The 20599-nt window shown below is 38.9% G+C and overlaps 1 protein-coding gene across 1 annotated transcript; it reads right to left on the bottom strand.

Moving 5' to 3' along the window:
* Positions 1 to 13769: 13769 nt before the first annotated feature.
* LOC111801486 (AP2/ERF and B3 domain-containing transcription factor RAV1-like) lies at positions 13770 to 15069 on the bottom strand. Its single transcript, XM_023685500.1, has one exon. The coding sequence runs from the start codon at positions 14884 to 14886 to the stop codon at positions 13906 to 13908; it is 981 nt and encodes a 326-aa protein (XP_023541268.1). The 5' UTR covers positions 14887 to 15069; the 3' UTR covers positions 13770 to 13905.
* Between the last annotated feature and the right edge of the window lie 5530 nt (positions 15070 to 20599).

Genomic DNA, 20599 nt, shown 5'->3' with positions numbered 1-20599 from the left:
TCTCTCGTTCCCCAAGCTAAAACGACTATAGAAAAGTCGAGTCCTGATCAGGAACTCGCTGGTCTCCCAAGAAGCTATAACACCAATCACACGCAAGTAACCTAAGGTTTACTCTAGAGGTAGTTTGTATGACGTGGTAGTTTCTTAGGCTCCTTGGGGAGGGTTAGGTCTTCACTTAGGAACTTGTCACTCTAACCACAAAACCCTAGTCTTATTGTTAAACTGAATCATGAAAGCTAACTGAGTATGCCCATTATATCTAGCATCATCATACAACATTCATGCAACAATAAACAAACATGCTCAACGGGGCGATATAACCATCAAGCTCCCGGAGCGTAGATTTCACAAGTTCCCTTCCATCTTTCACCATGAATTAAACATATACATATAAAGCGGAAGCTTTTCTCAAAATATTTTAAATAATACATCCATACTCTTAACAATCAAATTACCTACATTCAATTATAGAAAGCTACCACCTATGGTAACTAAACTAGCATGCATGCATAACCAAGCGACTCCTACAAGTATTTCATCCTAAAGTTCCATGTGGCAACTTACTTGGATGACGCTTGTCCTTACGTTAGCGTTTCAACATAAATAGCGTGTCCAAAAATACTGATTTCCCCAATTAGATCCTATTTCATAAAAAAGTAGCATTAGAATTGGAATCGGAAGGAAAATAGGGAAAACAGGAGTCGAACGGGATGAAAATGAGCTTACACGTGCTAGCCACGCGCTGGGACAAGCTCAATCACAGGTTCCACGCGCAAGTGCCACGCGCGCGCACTATTCTACAGCTATAGGTCGTTGGTTCGGTTCGGGTGGACTGCGGGTGTTGGGTTGGTTGAGGACACTGGTTGGGTTGACGCTACCGCGGACGCGTCACTAAAAGGCTGGAACCACGTCGCTCCAGACGGCATTCGACGCGTGTCTTGTGGTTATCAGCGCACGGGAGACCTCTCGCTGGTTGACACATGGCACACCATCACCTTCTCTGTCCTCTTAACAGAAAAATGGGTTTCTTATTAGTTGTTCGACGTTCTTCTCATGTTTTATCTCCCAATTTCTAATCCAAACTGAAATGATTTCTTCATCAAAGGTTTAGATCGTTCGACAAACTATGTGCTAGTATTTTTTTTTCTTGATTTTTGCTTAACCATATGACGAGTTCTAAGCTTCGGAAGGAGGTCCGTTAACATCCTTACCGTTCTTGGAAAACTTCTCAGACCTCAACGTTCCATCCGATTTTCTGCACGAAATCAACGGCAGATCTTCCCTAGATGAAGATAACAAACTTTAGCACTCTATTTCCAAAGAAAGATCTCATATCTAAAGAGGAATGTTTGAGATCTTACCTTGCGAATTTCTCTCAGATCTTGACGAAAGATGGAATCTCAACTACACGAGTCCTCCTTTTCTTCAAGAAGACGTTCCAGTGGGTAAGTCTTGGTCGAGAGTGAACTTTGACGACGGTTCTCCGACAAGAACTCTAGCAGTTTACTTTTCCCTCTCAAGTTTTTCTCTCAACTTTCTCTCTCACACTTTTCTCTTTTGCAAGTGCTCTATAGAAAATACTCGAGACCCCTATAATGGGCTGAGGGGCAACTTTTTTTTCTTTTTCTTTTTTTATAGCGTTACAAACTCTTGCTTTTCCTCTACCTCTTTCTCCTTGGGATCCATTAGTCCTAGGTCTTCCTTTTAGTGCCATGGTTTAAAAGAACTTTTAGGGTTACTTCTTTGTTGACTTCTGGCGATTGAGAGGAAAACGTCGACAAAAAAAACCGGCCAAAGGAAAACTTCTTCCAAGAAAAAAAATAACGGAAAACAACGGAGAGAGAGTATTTGCCTGAAGACTCGATGATTGTTATTTGATTTAGTTTCACATATTTAAATAACAAACATATCCTAAATTTAGCAATAGTGGCACAAACCTCGTGCCCAAAGTTGGCCAAAATGGCCAGCAAAAATTACGCTCTTCCATTAAACGGGGAGAGTTAATTCAGATATTTCAAAAGTAAAAAACAACTAACGAAATTTAAGGAAACCATAGCTTTTATCTAACAATCACTTCCTAAAAGTATTGGTATATCTACCTTATTATTCGAACTCCGATCTTTGAGCGTAGTTCTTCAAATTTTACCCACACTAGGGACTTGGTGAAAATGTCTCCAAGCTGTACCTCTGTTTGGATGAAATCAATCTTGATGAGCGCTCGATCTGCACATTCTCGGATGTAGTGGAATCTGATTTCTATGTGCTTGCTCCGGTCGTGCAAAACTGGATTTTTTATCAGGGAGATCGTAGCTTTGTTGTCCACGTATAGCATTGGTGGATCACTTTCTCTTTCGATGAGTTCTTCAATCAGTCGCTCAAGCCAGACCCCCTGTGTTGCTGTCGTCGAAGCGGCGATGTATTCTTCTTCGCAGGAAGACAAAGCAACTACCTTGTGTTTTGTTGATTGCCAGCAAATCGCGCCACCTGAGAGGAAGTAAATCATCCCGCTGGTGCTCTTACCATGATCAACGTCACCGGCCATGTCACTATCACTGTAGCCGACCAGCTCAAGCTTCTCCTTTCCTCTCCCTGCGCAATATCTCACACCCCAGCCTCTAGTTCTAGCCACATAGCGCAGGTTGCGCTTGACAGCCACAAGATGCTCCTCACTAGGTGCTTTCATGAATCTACTCACGTATCCAACTGAGTAAGCAAGGTCAGGGTGTGTGTTTACCAGATAGCGCAGGCTCCCGACAATGCTGCGGTAATTGGTCGCGTTGACTGTCGTCGTACCGGCCTTCCTTAGTTGGAGCCGGGCCTCCATTGGCGTCCTTGTAGGGTTACTGTCTACAAGCCCAATTGTGTCCAGCAGCTTCTTCGCGTACGCAGTTTGGCAGATGGTGATGTTGGTAGTACTCTGTTGCACTTCGATGCCGAGGTAGTAGCTGAGCACACCGAGATCACTCATCTTGAAGTTCTTTGACATCTCCCTCTTGAATCTTCCGAGGACTTCCATGTCGCCTTTAGTGATTATGAGGTCGTCGACGTACACTCCCAAGATCAGTTGTTACTCGTCGTGGCCGTGCGTGTACATGCCATGCTCAGAGGCACAACACTTGAACTTCAGCGACAGTAGCGTACTGTCGAGATTCGCGTTCCAGGCTCGTGGTGCTTGCCGAAGCCCATAGAGTGCCTTGTGCGGGCACAATACCTTATTAGGGTTGTCGTTGTTCAAGAAGCCCGATTGTTGTCGGACATATACAGTCTCTTTCAGCTCTCCATTCAGGAACGCGGATTTCAAGTCCATGTGGTGGACCTCCCAAGAATGATGTGCCGCGATTGCCAGCAATAGGCGGACAGGTTCCAGCCTTGCCATCGGTGCAAATAACTCCTCGAAAGCCACTCCTTGCTTCTTGACAAAGTCCTTCACCACTAGACGGGCCTTGTGTTTCACAACTTCTCCCTCTTCATTACGCTTCAGTTTGAAGACCCATTTGAGCCCTATGGCTCGGTGTCCCGGTGGCATGTCCTCCAGACTCCACATCTAGTTCTCAGTGATGGATGTCATCTCTTCCTACATTGCCTTCAGCCAGCACGGGTTCCTTTCTGCCTTGGTGAAGGTGTTCGATTCATCTGCGCTTATGGCATGCAGTTCGACCACTTCTTCGAGCTCGCGTGCTGCCAGTCCAAGTGGTTCACCTCCTCCCACTAGGTCTTCCATCCTCTGGTACCAGGCCACCAGATCATCATCGTGATTGGCATCCAGAGTCGAATCTGCAGTCCGTGGTGTTGCAAACTCCACTGGTTTAGGGGTTGCAGCTTCTGCCGGTAATGACGGTTCCCGATGCTGCACTCCTTCTTCTCCTGGCTCGGTGACAAGGTACTCTACCGTGAATTGATTTGGGTTCCGATCTACCTCGATCACGTCGTTCCACTGCTAGAAGGTGCTTTCGTCGAAGATGACGTCGCGAGACACGTGAGCTCGCCCCTCTGTAGGATCATAGAGTTTGTACGCCTTGCTCCCGGGTTCATAGCCGTTGGGGACGCGGCCGAACACTTAGAAATGATGTACTGTTGGCTTTTTATTATACCAGGCCTTATATGGTGTCTTCCTGTCGAGGCTTCGTGTTGGCGACCAATTGAGGACATAGACAGCCGTCATTACCGCCTCTCCCCAGAATCTCCCAGGCATCCCGACCGTCATCAGCAAAGATCTTGCTATCCGGACTATGGTCTGATTTTGGCATTCCATCCCCCCGTTCTGCTAGGGGGAGTAGGGCGCCATTAGTTGCCGCTGCATGTCGAGCTTGTCACAGTACTTACCGAAGCTCGCTGAGGTGAATTCTCCACCTCGGTCCATGCACAGCATTCGCATCTTTTTCTCGCATTTTGCCTCCGCTCGCGCCTGGATGCGCTTAATCGCCTCTGCCGCCTCACTTTTCGCTTGCAGCAGGATCAGCCACATGAAGCGGCTTTTGTCATCGACCAACAGGAGGAAGAGGGTCTTGCCGCCTGGGGTCGCCGGCTTGATGGGCTCGTAGATATCGTCGTGTACAAGCTCCAACGGCTCACTGGCGCGATAGGATGTCTGAGACGGAAAAGGGGTGCGCCTCTGTTTGCCGATGAGGCACCCGTCGCACAACTTGTTCACGCCTTTGATTGCCGACAAACCGTGCACCATCTCCTCCTTCTGTAGTTTTTCTAGAGTAGAAAAGTTTAGGTGCCCATACATACCTATACCTTGCATGCCACCTCCAAGATACTTCTTCGGTCCTGACCGAGAGGCTGACCGATTGTTCTCTCTCCAACTCCAGGATGTAAAGGCGGTTTGCCGTGCACTGAACTTGCGTGAGCAACCATCGTCGATCATCGCAGACCTTGAGTAGCCCACGCTCGATGAAAATGTCAAGACGGAAAGGGAGTGCGCCTCTGTTTGCCGATGAGGCACCCGTCGCATAGCTTGTTCACGCCTTTGATTGTTGGCAAACCATGCACCATCTCCTCCTTCTGTAGTTTTTCTAGAGTAGGAAAGTTTAGGTGCCCATACCGTGCATGCCACCTCCAAGATACTTCTTCGGTCCTAACCTAGAGGCTGACCGGTTGTTCTATCTCCAACTCCAGGATGTAAAGGCGGTTTGTCGTGCGCCGAACTTTCTTGAGTAGCCGTCGTTGACCATCGCAAACCTTGAGTAGTCCACGCTCAATGAAAATGTGTCAGCCGGCCTCATCGAGTTGACCCAGGCTCACAAGGTTAGCCTTGAGCCTCGAGATGAAGTAGACACCAGTCAGCTTGCGGTGCTCGCCTCCCTTACCAACGAATAGGATGGTGCCGCGTGTCACAATCGCACTTTTAATGGCAGCGGACTTGCGATTGTGCGGCACTCACTTTCCAACGACAAGTGAGCTAAGCCAATTCGTTCTTGCGTAGCCTACGGCCAAGCGACGTATGCTCGAGCCTCTGACCTTGATTTTAAGAGAAGGTTTTAGGAAACGAGAACAGAGAGAGATTTTTGAAAGAGAGATTTTTTAAAGAGACGTTATATAAGCAAGCAAGAGAGAAATAACAACATTTCACAGTATATAACCTTGGGTAGGGAGAAGTTGACAACTAGTCGTATCCCTCTATAGTACATTCTGAGGCATTTCATGTCTCACGAACCTAGACATGATATTTTTAAAATGTCATACTTCCTAGAAATACAAAAGTAAAACACTAGAATATGATAAGACATAAAGGGTTGGGCTTGTCATGGGCATGCGGCCAAGGGCAACACGCCTTGGACGAGCATGACCGTGACATCCTCCCCCACCTAATTGGTGGACGTCCCTATCAACCGACTACTTTCAAACCTGGCGATCTGGGTGGCGGCGGAGTCCAAATCTTCGGCGTGTTCCCAGCTGGTTTCCTCCGTAGGGAGATTCTTCCATTTGACAAGGAATTCACGATGTTGGCTTTTTGGCCTTGATCTCACTTTAATTAATTTCAATCAATTAATTGATGTTTTGATGATAACAAACCTACTTTTTAATTATTAATTATTTTCAGTATTTTGAACTGTCCACAGTATAAGGTCGGGAATAACAATTTCAACGACTTTTCAATTACTCAAAATCAGAGCTAAAACGAAGAAATTACAGTCGAGACAACATACCCGACGTGATGATGTGGCAGCAAAATCAAAATGATGGACAAATCAAAATATATCAAAGTATGACATTTATGATTTTGGGAGAGTAACAAATGGTGGAGTTTTTCTTATTACTATATTTTTAAATAAAGTTATTTTTACAAAATATAAATTTGAATCTAACCGTTACTCACATCGATTTTTATTATTACTATATTATATTATTATATTATTATATTTTAAAATTTTGGTGGTTACTCACATAGTTTTTATTATTATTATATTATTATATTTATAATAAATTTTGAATTTCATTTGACCGTTACTCACATAACTTTTTATTATTATTATATTATATTACTATTATATTAAAATTTTGAAATAAATGAATTTAGAAAATTTTCTTATTTATTTACTTTTAATCTCCACCTTCCATTATTCCTAACACAATCCAATGGTCAATATTCAATCCTACATTTTGCCACTTTTCTCCTCTATATAAACTCATCTTCCCCACATTTTAAAATACACAACTTACATACATTCTCCAATCCTCATTTGTTCAAAGTCTCCATTGTTTGTTGCTCTCTCCAAGCTTACAAGTTTATTTCTTTTCATCTTATTCTTGAGAGGGATTATTTTTGTATTGTGAGGAAATAGTTGTGAGTATCCCAAATTGTAAATCTACTCTTTGAGAGAGTTGTGGTGTGTTATTATCAAACTCAAATACTTGTATCGGTTTGATCCTGCGCCGTGGAAAGGATTGAGTTTGCTCTTGAACTCGTAAAAAGAGCGGTGTAGCGGTTTGGCTCAGATCCGTGGAAAGAGTCGAGAAAGTTCTTTATTCAAATTCCCAAGAGGCGCTTGGGGAGTGGAGTAGGTCGAGTTTGACCGAACCACTATAAAACTACGGTGTCATTTTCTCTAACTCTTTTCTATTTAATTTCAAAATTATTATTGTGATTTATTGCATGTTCTACTTGATTATTGTTTTGACTTGAATTACTTTGTTATAGTATTTATCATCTTCTACTTATTTGTAAAAAGTTCCATCATTAGAAAAATTAATCACGTTTAAACACTTTTATCGTTAAAACCCTATTCACCCCCCTCTAGGGTTGCCATACCGATCCAACACACGAATCGTCCGTATAGGTCTTCCTATCTTCCTAACCCTGTCGGCTAGGATCTCCTCTATTTCTTTGTTGTCTCTTTGTTTTAGATCGATGCTCGGTCTCGTGATTACATTTCGCTGGTCGTCGTTCGGGTTAGGGTGATAAGGCTTCAAGTTGCTCACATGACTTACTGGGTAGATTTTCATCCATGTGGGTAGTGCAACTCTGTAGGAGGTAGCCCCGATCTTTTTAAGGACTTCAATCAGGCCTTCATATTTTTGAACTAGTCGTTGGTCCTTTTGGCTGCGAAATCTGATCTGTTCTGGTCTCAACTTAATGAGGACATGATCTCCTGCTCGGAATTGGAGAAGGCGACGCTTCTTGTCCGCCCACTTCTTCATATGCTTGGAAGCTTTCTCTAAATATGCCTGCGCTATATCTATTGTCTGCTTCCATTCTCTTGTGAAGTTTCATCCATGTGGTAAGGCCGATTGTCGTTCACTTACAATTTCGAAGGGACTCTTCCCCATAGACGAGCTCGTTTGACAATTGAAACAGAATTGGGCAACATCTAGCAGTTGTATCCAGTGTTTCTGCCGAGCGTCGATGAAGTGACGTAAGTATTCTTCGAGCAAGCAGTTGAACTGTTCCATCTGTCCATCAGTTTGAGGATGATAGTTCGAAGGGATGTTTAAAGTCGCTCCCAAGAAGGCGAATAATTCGGTCCAGAATGTGCCAATGAATCTACCATCCCTATCACTGATGATGCTCGACGAAATGCCCCATAACTTGACAACGTGTTTGAAAAATAGTAGGGCTGTTAGTTCAACCAAGCATAATTTGGGAGTGGGGACAAACGTCGCATATTTCGAGAACCGATCTACGATAACCAAGATGGCGTCATATTCTCCGACTTTTGGGAGGTGTGTTATGAAGTCTAGAGACACTTTCCCAAGGCCTTGTTGGCACAGGTAAAGGTTCCAAGAGTCCCGAGACTTCGGCTTTCTCGACTTTGTCCTGTTGGCAGATGAGGCACGTCTTGGTGTACTGCATGATATCGTTCCGCATATTCGGCCAGAAGTACCCCTTTTTTATTAGAACATATGTTCTTGAGACACCTAGGGTGTCGTGCCCATAAGGTATCATGACATTCCTGAATGAGCTTCATTCTCAGTTCTCCCGTTTTTGGGACGTATAATCTATTTTATTTAGTCATTAGAAGGTATCCCTCTACCCAAAACTGTAGTGTCTTCCCAGCTTTAGCTAGTTCGACGACAGATTTGGTAGATGGGTCTTTATGTAAATGTTCTTTGATGATGTCGCACATCGATCCATCGATCTTACTTGAATGAATATGGGCTAACATGCACAGGACCGCATGTTCGCCCTTCCGACTCAGCGCATCGGCTGCTTGATTACTCTTTCCTGCCTTGTGTTCGAATTTGAAGTCAAATTCTGCCAATGACTCCTGCCACCGAGCTTGTTTTTGCCATCAATTTTGGTTGATCGAAGAAGTGGCAAATGGCGTTGTTCTCCGTCTTCACTATGAACTGTGAACCCAAGAGGTACTGTCTCCAGACGCGTAGGCAATGGACCACAGCCAGGATTTCTTTTTTGGAGATGGTGTATCTTCGTTCAGCATCGTTAAGCTTTCAACTTTCATAAGCGATGGGATGGCCTTCTTGAATAAGGACACCGCCTAGGGCAAAGTCGTTAGCATCTGTCTCTATTTCAAATGGCTTTGTAACATCTACTAACCCGAGGACAGGACCCCTCGTCATGGTTGCCTTCAGATCTTCAAAGGTCATTTGACATTTATTTGACCACGACCAAGGGTCGTCTTTCTTCAGGAGCTCTGTTAATAGGGCGGCTCGCTGTGAAAACCCTTCGACGAACCGCCTATAGTAGTTTGTCAATCCTAGGAAGGATCACCTATAGTAGCTCTAATACCACTAGTCACAATCGCACTTTTGATGGCAGCAGACTTGCGATTGTGCGGCACTCACTTTCCATCGACAAGTGAACTAAGCCAATTCGTTCTTACGTCGCCTACGGCCAAGCAACATATGTTCGAGGCTCTGGCCTCGGTTTTAAGAGAAGGTTTTAGAAAACGAGGATAGAGAGAGATTTTCGAGGCATTTCATGTCTGACAGGCTGACATGATATTTCTGAAACGTCATACTTCCTAGAAATACAAAAGTAAAACACTAGAATATGAAAAGACATAAAAAGGGTTGGGCTTGCGGCCGTGGGTAACTTCCCGCGCATGCGCCAGTGAGACCGCGAGACTTCCATGGCCAACGCACCCCACGATGTGTGTGTATCCCCCTATATGAGACCGCGAGACTTCCATGGCCAACGGACCCCACGATGTGTGTGTGTGTGTATCCCCCTATATGAGACCGCGAGACTTCCATGGCCAACGGACCCCACGATGTGTGTGTGTGTGTATCCCCCTATGTGTGTACTTTCACTTTGCATTTTCTTTTACTTGAACTTGAGACCTTGAACTTGAGACCTGCGTGTTGTTAGGACGACACTCTAACCACTTGAGCTATTCAACTTGACTATTGATAAAGTTGGCTCCTCCGCAATGATATACCAGCGATGGATTAAACCAGGCTCTGATACCACTTGTCGACTTCTGGCGATTGAGAGAAAAATGTCGACAGAGAAAAATCAACTAACGAAAAACAAAGGAGAGAGAATATTTGCTTGAAGACTCATGATTGTTATTTGATTCAGTTTCACGTATTTAAATAGTAAACCTCTTCTACATTTAGCAGTAGTGTCACAAACCTTCCGCCTGGCCAAAGTGCAAAAATTAGCTCTTCCATTAAACGGGGAGTGTTAATTCAGACATTTAAAAGTAAAAAACAACTAACGAAATTTAAGGAAACCATAGCTTTTATCTAACATTCTTGTCCATATGCACTAGGTGTGTCATTGTAGGTCTATCTTATATAAGCAACCCTACAACCATAGCTTATAAAACTTTATGCATACTTGAATTTGCTTCCAAACATATTTGGAGCCTTAGAGGTTTACTTACGTGGTCACGGTAGTGTGTTTCTCGAGTTGGACCATAAAGATGAGATGACTCAATCTACATAACCTAGAACAATGTTGCTCTGATACCAATTTGTCACGATCCAACTTTCGAAGGTTTTCAAAGTATGAACTATGACTGGGGCTAACTCAACAATGATAAAGGTGATAAAATTTAACAAAGAAAAATTTAAAACATAAAAGCACAAATAGATTATACTCGCGAAGTCTAAAACAAAGTTTAATTTAAACATGTCGGTCAACAAAAATAACAATGATTAACATCATAATAATAATGGAGGTTCTGGTTCCCTACATTCCGATCTCCATGGCTCCAACTCCAAATCGGCTACTATCATTAATTAATCAGCTCCTAGTTATCTGAAAAATATGGAATACATAAACTGATTATAAGACTCAATAAATAGCCTACTTGTACGCTCTTAATCGAAAATAACATGGGGCAGGGTAACTTGATAAAACATGGCAGGGTAACTTTATAACTCCAAGTAGGAAGAATTGATGTCTAGTTGCATCTACTTATATAGTATATTTTGAGGTATTTTAAGTTTACCAAGCATAGACATGGATTTGCCAAAACGTCATACTCCTAAAAAAATATAAAGAGAAAGTTATACATCATGAAAGCAGTAAATGAAAGCGATGTAGCACTACAACATAAAAGGTACAGCATGCAACGACATGCGACCATGGACAACACGCTCTGAACAAACATGATCGTGATATAGAGCATCTAATTTAGATGTGGAAAACATAAAATCATGATGGAATTAGTGGTGGGAGGTTAAGGGTCACTTTAAGACATGGATTAAAATAACACTTGCAAATCTTAAGTGTCGTGGTGGGATTAGAGCCTGAGTGGTGAATTCTTGAATGCTAACTTTCTTGGTATGATTCTTGTCCTTAGAGCATCCCCTAGGTTCACAGGTTTTTGTACTATATCCGTAAGGATTTTTTCTTAAAACCTGAGACACAACCATGGCATATGACTTGTAATCCCTTATCCAAGTAACTCTTGTCTTGAATGCGATATATGTTTTGGTTTTGGTTTCTTGTTTTTGGTTTCTTGTTTGTTATCCCTTAAGACTCTCCCCCGTGATAATTGTACTTAAGACATGAGCCTAAAAGCCTATGTCCTTAATTCAAACTAGTGTTCAAATTTCGGATTCAACCCATGGTGGCTCGATGTCCCCTTGGATTAGGATCTAGATTTAGCATCATGGTGGCTCCAACATCTCATTGGATTGGGATCCAAATTTGGCCCCGACATGCCCTTAAGTTAAGATTTAGATTTGACATCTTTATGGCCCTGACATTCTCCTATGTCCCTCGCAATATAGTCTAAATCATGAAATCATGAAATACCACGAAAGGCCTAGCGTAGCTTAAGGCGTGTGGTGAGTCTAGGTACACTAGAACCTAGCATCCTTTGTGTCCTGGCAAGCTTAAGGCTTGGGTTTTGCCATCTTTACATGGTTCTTATTCTTAGAGCATCATCTTAGGTTCTTACGTTTTTTAGTTCAAGCTTTAAGAATTATTTCTTAAGACTTGAAGCACAAGCAAGGCATAATTCATAAGTCTTTCATAAAATCATCAATAATAATCCTACATCATGTTAATCAATGAATTGTTATAAAGGGGAGTCAGTCTTCTTTCTAAGTCTTAGTTTATACCCTAAACATGTTCCAATATCCTTGAAATCTTACATTATCATCCATAAGGTCATAAATGGTTATCGTGTAAAGTTTCATAATATTTAGATTCTAATTAGTTCTTGAAAACGTCATAATGTTATACTAGGGTATTTTGGTCATTTACTACCCAAATCTAAACGAGCTCCAATTGTTTTGAAGTCTCCCATAGTCCTTTATAACCTTAACTTAAAATTAGGCCTCAGGTAAAATCTTAATATAAAATCTTAAGTCCCTTAGAGTTCATTTAGGCCTTGGAATAGCTTATAGACATTGTTAAGGCGTGAGTGTGTGGTGAACTTGTTTTAGTTCGGATGCTACTTAACTTTATGGGCTAACCGTATGGTATAATATAAAGGCTTGTAACACTCTTTTCAGGGAGTTTAATGTAAAGTTTGTGACCCTAAAGTAAGCCTAAGACATGTTTGCGTCATTCTCATAAGCTTTTAAGTTGAGAAAATTACCATAAGGGTCATGTAGTTCAAACCCATTGGAGTTCATTAGGTACATGTAGTCTTAAGGTTTGAACTACCTGATAGCATGGAATATTCATAGTCAAAATATTTCTGGAAGTCATTTTTCTTGCCGGACCAAACCCATTTCAACTCTTTATTGGTTGGAGTGACCCAAACCATATGAACCCCTATCGACTCAAATTTAGTGATTTCGATTTAGGACAACAAGATAAGTGAGCTTACTGTTGGAACGCTTTTGTGTTAAGTTAGATGAATGGTATGTTATAATAACATGTATTATGTGGTATGTTTATCTACAATTTTTTTTTTATTTTTTTTTTTTACTTTTTTGTATTGTGTTATGTTTATAAACTTTATGTGACGCTATGTACTTTTAGTAGGTTGACGTAGGTATGATAGGATACTATATTCATGTTATGTCCTATGAAATATTGGATGAGTCATGTATGAATGATATGTCATGCACACATATGTATGTCTTATGGGAAGGTTATGTCATGAAAAGTACGGAAGTATGATTTGAATCATAGCAATGTACCATGATTTAAAAATGTTCAACCTCATACATGTTATATATCACGAACATGGGATGTTTCTTTAGTATATTTTGTACGAACATGTACACCACGAAATGATACACACTTCTTTCCTTTTTGTTGGTTTTTCGACAACATGACCGTTCGTTAACCCGTAGTCAAGTCTAGAGTGTACATATACAAGCCTATCTAGTGAGTTCATGTCAGCACGTGTGAATTATGTATAAAGAAGTACTATGTATCCAACCCAAGAAATAGTCACAAAAGGAAGTAACACCACAAACCATGTGACATCTAATTGCATTTTTAGACCTCAACAGTTGGGTCATTCACTCGATTTTTGTAAATATTCAAACCATGTTTAATATTTTTTTTTCATTTAGGTTAGGATATGTGTTATACAACATTTTATTTGCATGATATTATTTTAATAAGCGTGTAGTATTTAGTTTTGGTATGAATTGAGGAATAAATTTTGATGTATATCTAATGAAGAAAAGTGAAAAATAAGATTATATTCTTTATTGAATAATTTCTCCTTTTACGATTATTATACTTTTCTTTTCATTCTTATTCTCAAAACATTTCATAATCATATTTATTTTTTGCTTTCTCAAAAATACATATATATTTTTTTTAAATAATAAGTCAAAATAAAGAAAAACAAAGCATAATTTTTATCCCAACAAATATGGAGGAAAAAAAAACAAATTTTTATCCGGACAATGAAATAGAGACAGAGAGACATATTTGTTTGAAACAAGAGGCAGGACCAAATAATTAAGATAGCTTCCAACGTTTGAATACTTGTTGTTGTTGTTGTTGTTCTTCTTCAAAAATTACAATTTTAATTAATTAGAAAAAAAAAAGAAAATGTAATTAATTACGTGTTACAATGCTTTGACTATTCTTTGCTTCTTCGTCCTTTCTAATTCCGACAGGCCTTCTCTGTCTCTCTTCCCGCACCACCCCACCGGCACTTCCAAAATATTCACTCCAAACAGCTTTACCACTTGAACCGCCTTCACTCCGCCTGGTTTGCCATCGATGTAAAGCTTCTTATCCGGGCCGGTCGAGCGTAGGAACCGGACCACGTCCCCGGCTCTGAGGGTTTTCTCCTTTACGAACCGGCTCCATCCCTTGGTCAACACATAGCTCTGGCTGCTGTTCCAATACGAGTACCGGAACCGCCACAGCTTCCCTCCCATATCCTCGAAATTCAGGAGTATTCCTTTGGTCGAACCCATCCCTTCCCCCAATGGAAAATTCTTCTCCGCGTGCTGCTTCGGAATCACCAGCCGGTTCAACTTCCCCACGTCACTCGGCGTCACGGTTTTCTCAAACAGCACCTCCCGGTCCGACTCCGACGCCGCGTTCTGGAGAGAGTGCGCCGCCGCCGCTGTCGTCGTCGTCGTCGTTCCTCCACCGTATCGCTTGCTTTGCTGGATCTCGTCATTGTAGGTGTGTTTGCGGAGCATGTCGACGATCTCGAGCTTGGAGTGGGAGTTGAGAAAGTCAGCCTCGAAGGCGGCGTCGACGGAAGAGAAGGCGCCGGGCTTGAAATTGGTGACAGCGTCGCGGCCGCGGAAGCGAAGGGCGGCGATGTCGTAGGCTTTGGCGGCCTGGTGTTCGTGGTTGAATGTGCCCAACCAGACCCTTTGGTGCTTCTCGTAAATCTGAGCCCCCCATCGGCCGTTGGGCTGAGGGACGACACCTTTGAAACGTGAAGATGGAAGCTTCCGGGATTCGGCGTCGTAGGGTACTCCGGGGGGGCAGGAGGAGGAGGAGGAGTGGAAGAGTAATGGGGTGACGGGAGAGACGGAGGTGGAGTCACTGGCGGCGCTGTCGTCTAAAGAGCTTGTTGTGTCCATCTGAGTTTGAATTAGAGAAATAAATGGAAATTGAGGGTATCAGGGTGGGGGTGGAATATATATAGAGAGAAGGGGTTTTATTATTTATTTGATTTTGAATGAATAAAATAAAGAAATGATAAAATAAAGAAATGATAAAATAAAGAAAGGGGGAGGGATGGAATCCAAATATTATAGGTGTGGGAGATATATGATATGGGTATGTGGGAGATATATGATATGGGTATGTGGGAGAAGTTGAAGAGAGGGAGAGAGAGAGAGAGAGGGATGAAGTAGGGGGCCAGTTTTATATGAACATCACATGAGTGTGGACCTGAATTGAGTTGGGGCATTTGTGTGAGTTTTACAAGTTCATCCCCCCCCCCGCAAACAAATACCTTTGTGTGGACCTCAAATAGAAAGCAATGGGGGTTTAAAATGAAAATATGGGAGACCCATAAATGACCCATAATTTGGATTCCACTCTCAGTTTAATGTCCCAAAGAAGTGATGGAAATGGTGGGGAGTAGAGTAAGGGAGCGTTGGGGAATATTAACTCGGACTGGGAGTGGGAGTGGGAGTGGAGAGTGTGTGAGAGAGAGAGAGAGAGAGAGAGAGAGAGTGAGTGGGAGGGGCAAAATGGGGAGAGGTGAGAAAATAGTAGTTTTATGGGTGGGGCCAAGTCGGTGTGAGATTCCAATTTTCCAATCCAATTCACTTTTCCTCTCCCTAATTATTTTTAAATTTCAACCCGCGTGGTTTCTCCCTAAACCCTACGCCACACCCACAATTTCCCCTTCTTCTTCTTCTTTTTTTTTTTTTTTTTTTTTTTTTTTTTTTTTTTTTTTTTTTTTTTTTTTTTTTTTTTTTTTTNAATTCTTTGATTTCAAAACGGCCACATATTTTCATTACCATCATTTTGGCCAAATAATTAAACTTAATTTCGTCAAATTTTGGGACATATAAATTTATTCTCAAAATTAAATAAAATTCAAATCCAAATTCATGAATGCCTTCTCGCAAAATTCATCCTACTCTAACTCGTGTGAAACTCTAGACATACAACATCTCTCAAAAGTTCAAATATCTTTTATCCTATATTAAAGAATTTATTGATAATTGTAGGCGAATCACTCTTTAAAAATCAATGATTATTCTCAATCCTAATCATAGATTAAGGCTTCTAACCTAAATAATAATCATTCCAATCTTCAAAAAAAATCAATGACAACTTGAACCTTAAAAAACTTCAAAACCTAAATAATTTGAAGTTCACAATAAAGATTTCAACCTATAAATAAGATATTTTTGAACCCAACATAAAAATATTGGAAGCATACATGACTTGACTCAGTCTTTGAAGTAAATCATGAAACTAAAAGTAAGTATAGATTCTAAAAATGTAGTTAGAAGTTATGATTTAGGCAATGAAAAAGGATATTGAGCAAAACCCAAAATCCAAAATCTTTCTTTGTTTTGGTGAGATAATTTTGTCACACACACACTCTCTCTCTCTATATATATATATAATATAATAAAAGAAAAAATTGAAATTGATATGGCTTATCTGTTTTGATGCCCCCACACATGTATTCATCAAATCTCTATCACTATCTCCATTTTAGATACCGAATGCTCATTTTCACATTACCTTTTTTTTCTTTTTCTTTTTCTTTTTTTTTTTATAAACAAAAAAGAAAAGAGATATGTTAATGTAAATAATGAGGAGGAGAAGATGTCGGCACTCTCAGGCAAGTGTGTTTGGATTTCACATTTCTTTTTATTTTTTTTTATATCAATTCAGATTGCTCCGACACCTCATCGTTTGTCCTCTCCCACAACTGCCACCTCATCTCCCACCAATTACAAATCTCATATTTCTCACTTTTTAAATATTTTTAAAACTTACTCATTCAAAATATAATTTTCATTTTAAAATCCAAATGAAAATAATTATTTTCTGAATATATATATATATATTTTTGGAATAAAGGAATAAGAAAGACGATGGAAAAGGCAAAAATGTTGACAAAAAAATAATAATAATAATAATTAATTGGAGATCATTATCGCATTGTAATCTGAGAGTGATGATAAGGTTGAACAGTCAAAAATTGTGGGCTCCATTATTAAGATATATCTATATATATATTTCCTTTTTTGTTTTTATGAAAAGGGAACTGAAATCTTAAAAAGTTGAAAAGGAATAAAATGTATTTTTATTTGGGCATGCCTTTTATAACCCAATTTTAGACTGCTTTTTTGTTTTTATAAAACTGATTGCGGCTTCCTGAACCAATATTTTAATTCCTACAATGAATGGTATTGGGTTGCTTTTATTGGTTTCTAGATATGCTTCATCACCTTCCCTTTACTCAATTATTTCACTTATCTTCTAATTTCAAATTTCAAATATATAATAAAACAATATGTGTTTGAATACAATCATATCACAGGGTGGTTGAGGAAGATTGTTTCGTGGGGTGTGTTCCACTTGGCCACCCAATTTAAATAAATTCAACAAAGATAATGAATCATTTCATTGGTTTGGTTCACCCCATTTTGGGCTTAAATCACACGTCATCAAATTCCTTTTTTTTTTTTTTTTTTTTTACATCCCACTACCAATAATATTATTATTGCTTAAACCTATAAAATAAATTTCTATTTTATGGTCCTTCAATTTTTATTATACTTAAACCTAACTAACTTCTCGCCAATTTTCCACACACAAAAATATGACACGCTTTCAACGGATTCATCATTGGTCCAAGTCAATGTTAAACAAGCCAAAACCAAAAAAAAAAAAAAAAGTCTTTCTAAAATAAATTTGTGGACTTTTCAAATTTCTTTTAGCCAATAAAATTGGATCGGAGAAGAAAAAACTCCAACAAAAAAATTACGAAACAACAGACCAAATTATAATTGACACGTAGTTTCTCTATTCGAGTCTATAAAAAAATAAAAAATAATAAAAATAATAAGACTATTTGAAGTAGAGCTGATGTAGTAAGCCATTAGCTTTCGTATTAAAATATATTGGTGGTTGAATATTTACTCCAACATGGGATTAGTTAATTTTAGTTTAGTTTGGTTGTTCTCAACAAATTCATTATAATTTTTAAAACTATTTATTAATTTATTATTATTATTATTATTATTATTATTCTTAATGTGAAAATAATGCTATCACAAAAATATTCAAATATTTAGACTAGTATAAAAGGAAGCATATCTTTTTCTTTTGAAAAGGACTAACATGATAACAACAATTATGATTACGAAATAATATTATTTTTATTATATTCATTTTTTTCTTTTACATTACTTTTAAATATTTAGACCAATTTCTCAGTTTGTACAAGTATTTATATTAATTTTAATTATTAAAATTTTATGTTATTTGTAGAATAATTAAAATTCATTATTATTAAATATTAATTGTACTAATTTTAATATATTGAAACTGAAATTCATTAAAATTGAAGTACAATTAATATAAATAATTAAGTTTGGGCTAGGGAGCGAAAAGAGAAGGAAAAGAAAAAAAAGATTAAAAGGAAACAACATAGCAAGGGGGAAAAGGATAAGGTAGAGCATGGACCACACAACTGTGTACAAAAATTCATTGACTAATGATGGTTGACCACCAATAGTCGTCAAGTGGGCCCCGCCATTCCTTAAATCTCACGACGACAGATTTTAAGCAATTCTACGGTGCCCACAGATGCTTAGTTACGACAACTCTCACATTTGATTCCTCCCTTTTGCCAATCTCTTGGAATGCTGACGGTGTTAATTTTATATAATATTTTAATTAAATTCTTTCTTTATATATATTTTTATTTTTATTTTTATTTTTGTTTTAATACCGTGTAGCCTCAAATCTCTGAATAATAATAATAATAATAATAATAATCATAATATTAAAAAAAAGAAAAAGAAAGAAAGAATTAGAAATAGGCCAAGTTGAGTAAAATTTAACTGGTTACACAGAAGTCAAATAAAAGCTGGCCACTTGGCGAACCAATGGCTGCCCACTTGCAAATACAAATTGATTTCCCAAATTTTTTTTATTGTAATAAATTAGGTAATAAATTCCCACCAGGTCTACTTAAAAGGTCAACAAAACCCACAAGAGAAGGATTATATTTAACCAGAAATGAAAGGCATCATAATATCAGTTGCATTTAATTATTATTTGCATAAAATTGGTAAACAAAAGGTATTTTATTTGGGTTATGATGGAAATAATTGGTAATCTTAGATAAAGTCAAATATTTGGGTGGTGTGCTTGAAGACATTTATGGCCTTTTCCATTCCAACAAACATGTGAGTTTGAAATTTCATCACAAACTTTATTTTTTTTTATTTTAAATAAAAACATTTCTTAACTCAATTTATAATCTTATATCCAACTTGTTACATGTGATGGCTTCTAGGAATCATTGTTTATATGGTCAAATTATGTCTCCTCAAACCCTCAAAAGCTTAAAATAAATAAATAAATAAACATCAAATAATATTTAATGTTCAACAAATATTCTATCAATACCATCAACATATAAATATGATATACAACCTGAAATACAATTTTATTTTCGTTCCAAATACGATCCAATGGAGCGTTAGTCTAAAAACGAATGTAAACCTCTTTTGTTTTAGGTAATTAACTTAATACCCAATAGATAGTTACGTGGTGAGCTTTTGACCAAGTTAGGCGAGAATGGTTTGTAATGGTAAGGAAAGAAGAGAATAGGTTTAGTTAAAGAACACATGGAATGGAATGAAGTGTGGAGTGAAGTCAACTGGTAGGGTTGCATGGACAGATGGGTTTGGCCTCAAAAGTCAAAAAAAACAGACACTTTTTTTTTTTTTTTTCTTTTAATTTGTTTTTAACAGCAAACTTCACACTGACCAATTCCTCGCCTTTTGTAAACATCGGATGTGGGCATTTACAAACCATTTAATTTCATGCAAAAGCTTATAACTTTTCTTTTTCTTTTTCTTTTTCTTTTTCCTTTTTTAAAAGTTGTGTTTGAAAAAATTGGATTGGAGAATTTTCAACTCCCCCACCCATCCAATCACATTGCTTACATTCTTTCTCACTGACTTTTCATACACAGTTTCTTTGTCTTTTTGGCTTTTGATTTGGTTCAATCCAAACCCAAACCAAATGGTGTTTGTGTGTTAATAATAAGCTTAAAGGAGTGGGTGAGGAATAACAGGTTGGAGACAGCCAGAGGGTGTGTGGTTGAGGATTATTAGAAGTGAGTCCCACGTTGGCTAATTTAGGGAATGATCATGGATTTATAAGTGAGGAATACCATCTCCATTAGTATGAGGCATTTTGGGAAGCCTAAAGCAAAGTCACGAGAGCTTATGTTAAAGTTGATAGTATCATACCATTGTTGAGATTCATGATCCCTTACGTGTGTTGTTGTTTGTTGTGAAATGGTAACGTTTTTTTTTTTTTTTTTTTTTTTTTAATGGGAAACCTTGAAATATGAATGAAGGCAGAGTCGGAGGAAACAGCAGAGAATAATGACACACAAGTTGCAGCAGAAGACTGGGCCATGTTTCTAATAAACTTCACTAAATAATAATTTCAATTTTGTCACGCCAATAAATTACTATATATATGGAAATGTAAAAGGGTTGGGCATCTTCTCAGCAATCCACAAACATATAAGTATTGCAGCCACTGGGATTCTGACATCTTTTGACTATTACA

Source organism: Cucurbita pepo, chromosome LG01, assembly GCF_002806865.2.
Source record: "Cucurbita pepo subsp. pepo cultivar mu-cu-16 chromosome LG01, ASM280686v2, whole genome shotgun sequence".
Classification (NCBI taxonomy): domain Eukaryota; kingdom Viridiplantae; phylum Streptophyta; class Magnoliopsida; order Cucurbitales; family Cucurbitaceae; genus Cucurbita; species Cucurbita pepo.
Note: the sequence above shows the minus strand (reverse complement) of the source record. Positions and strands in the feature narration are given on the sequence as shown.

Bases quoted from the DNA above. Each gene is read 5' to 3' on its own strand.
- LOC111801486 (XM_023685500.1), bottom strand. From the start codon at position 14,886: ATGGACACAACAAGCTCTTTAGACGACAGCGCCGCCAGTGACTCCACC.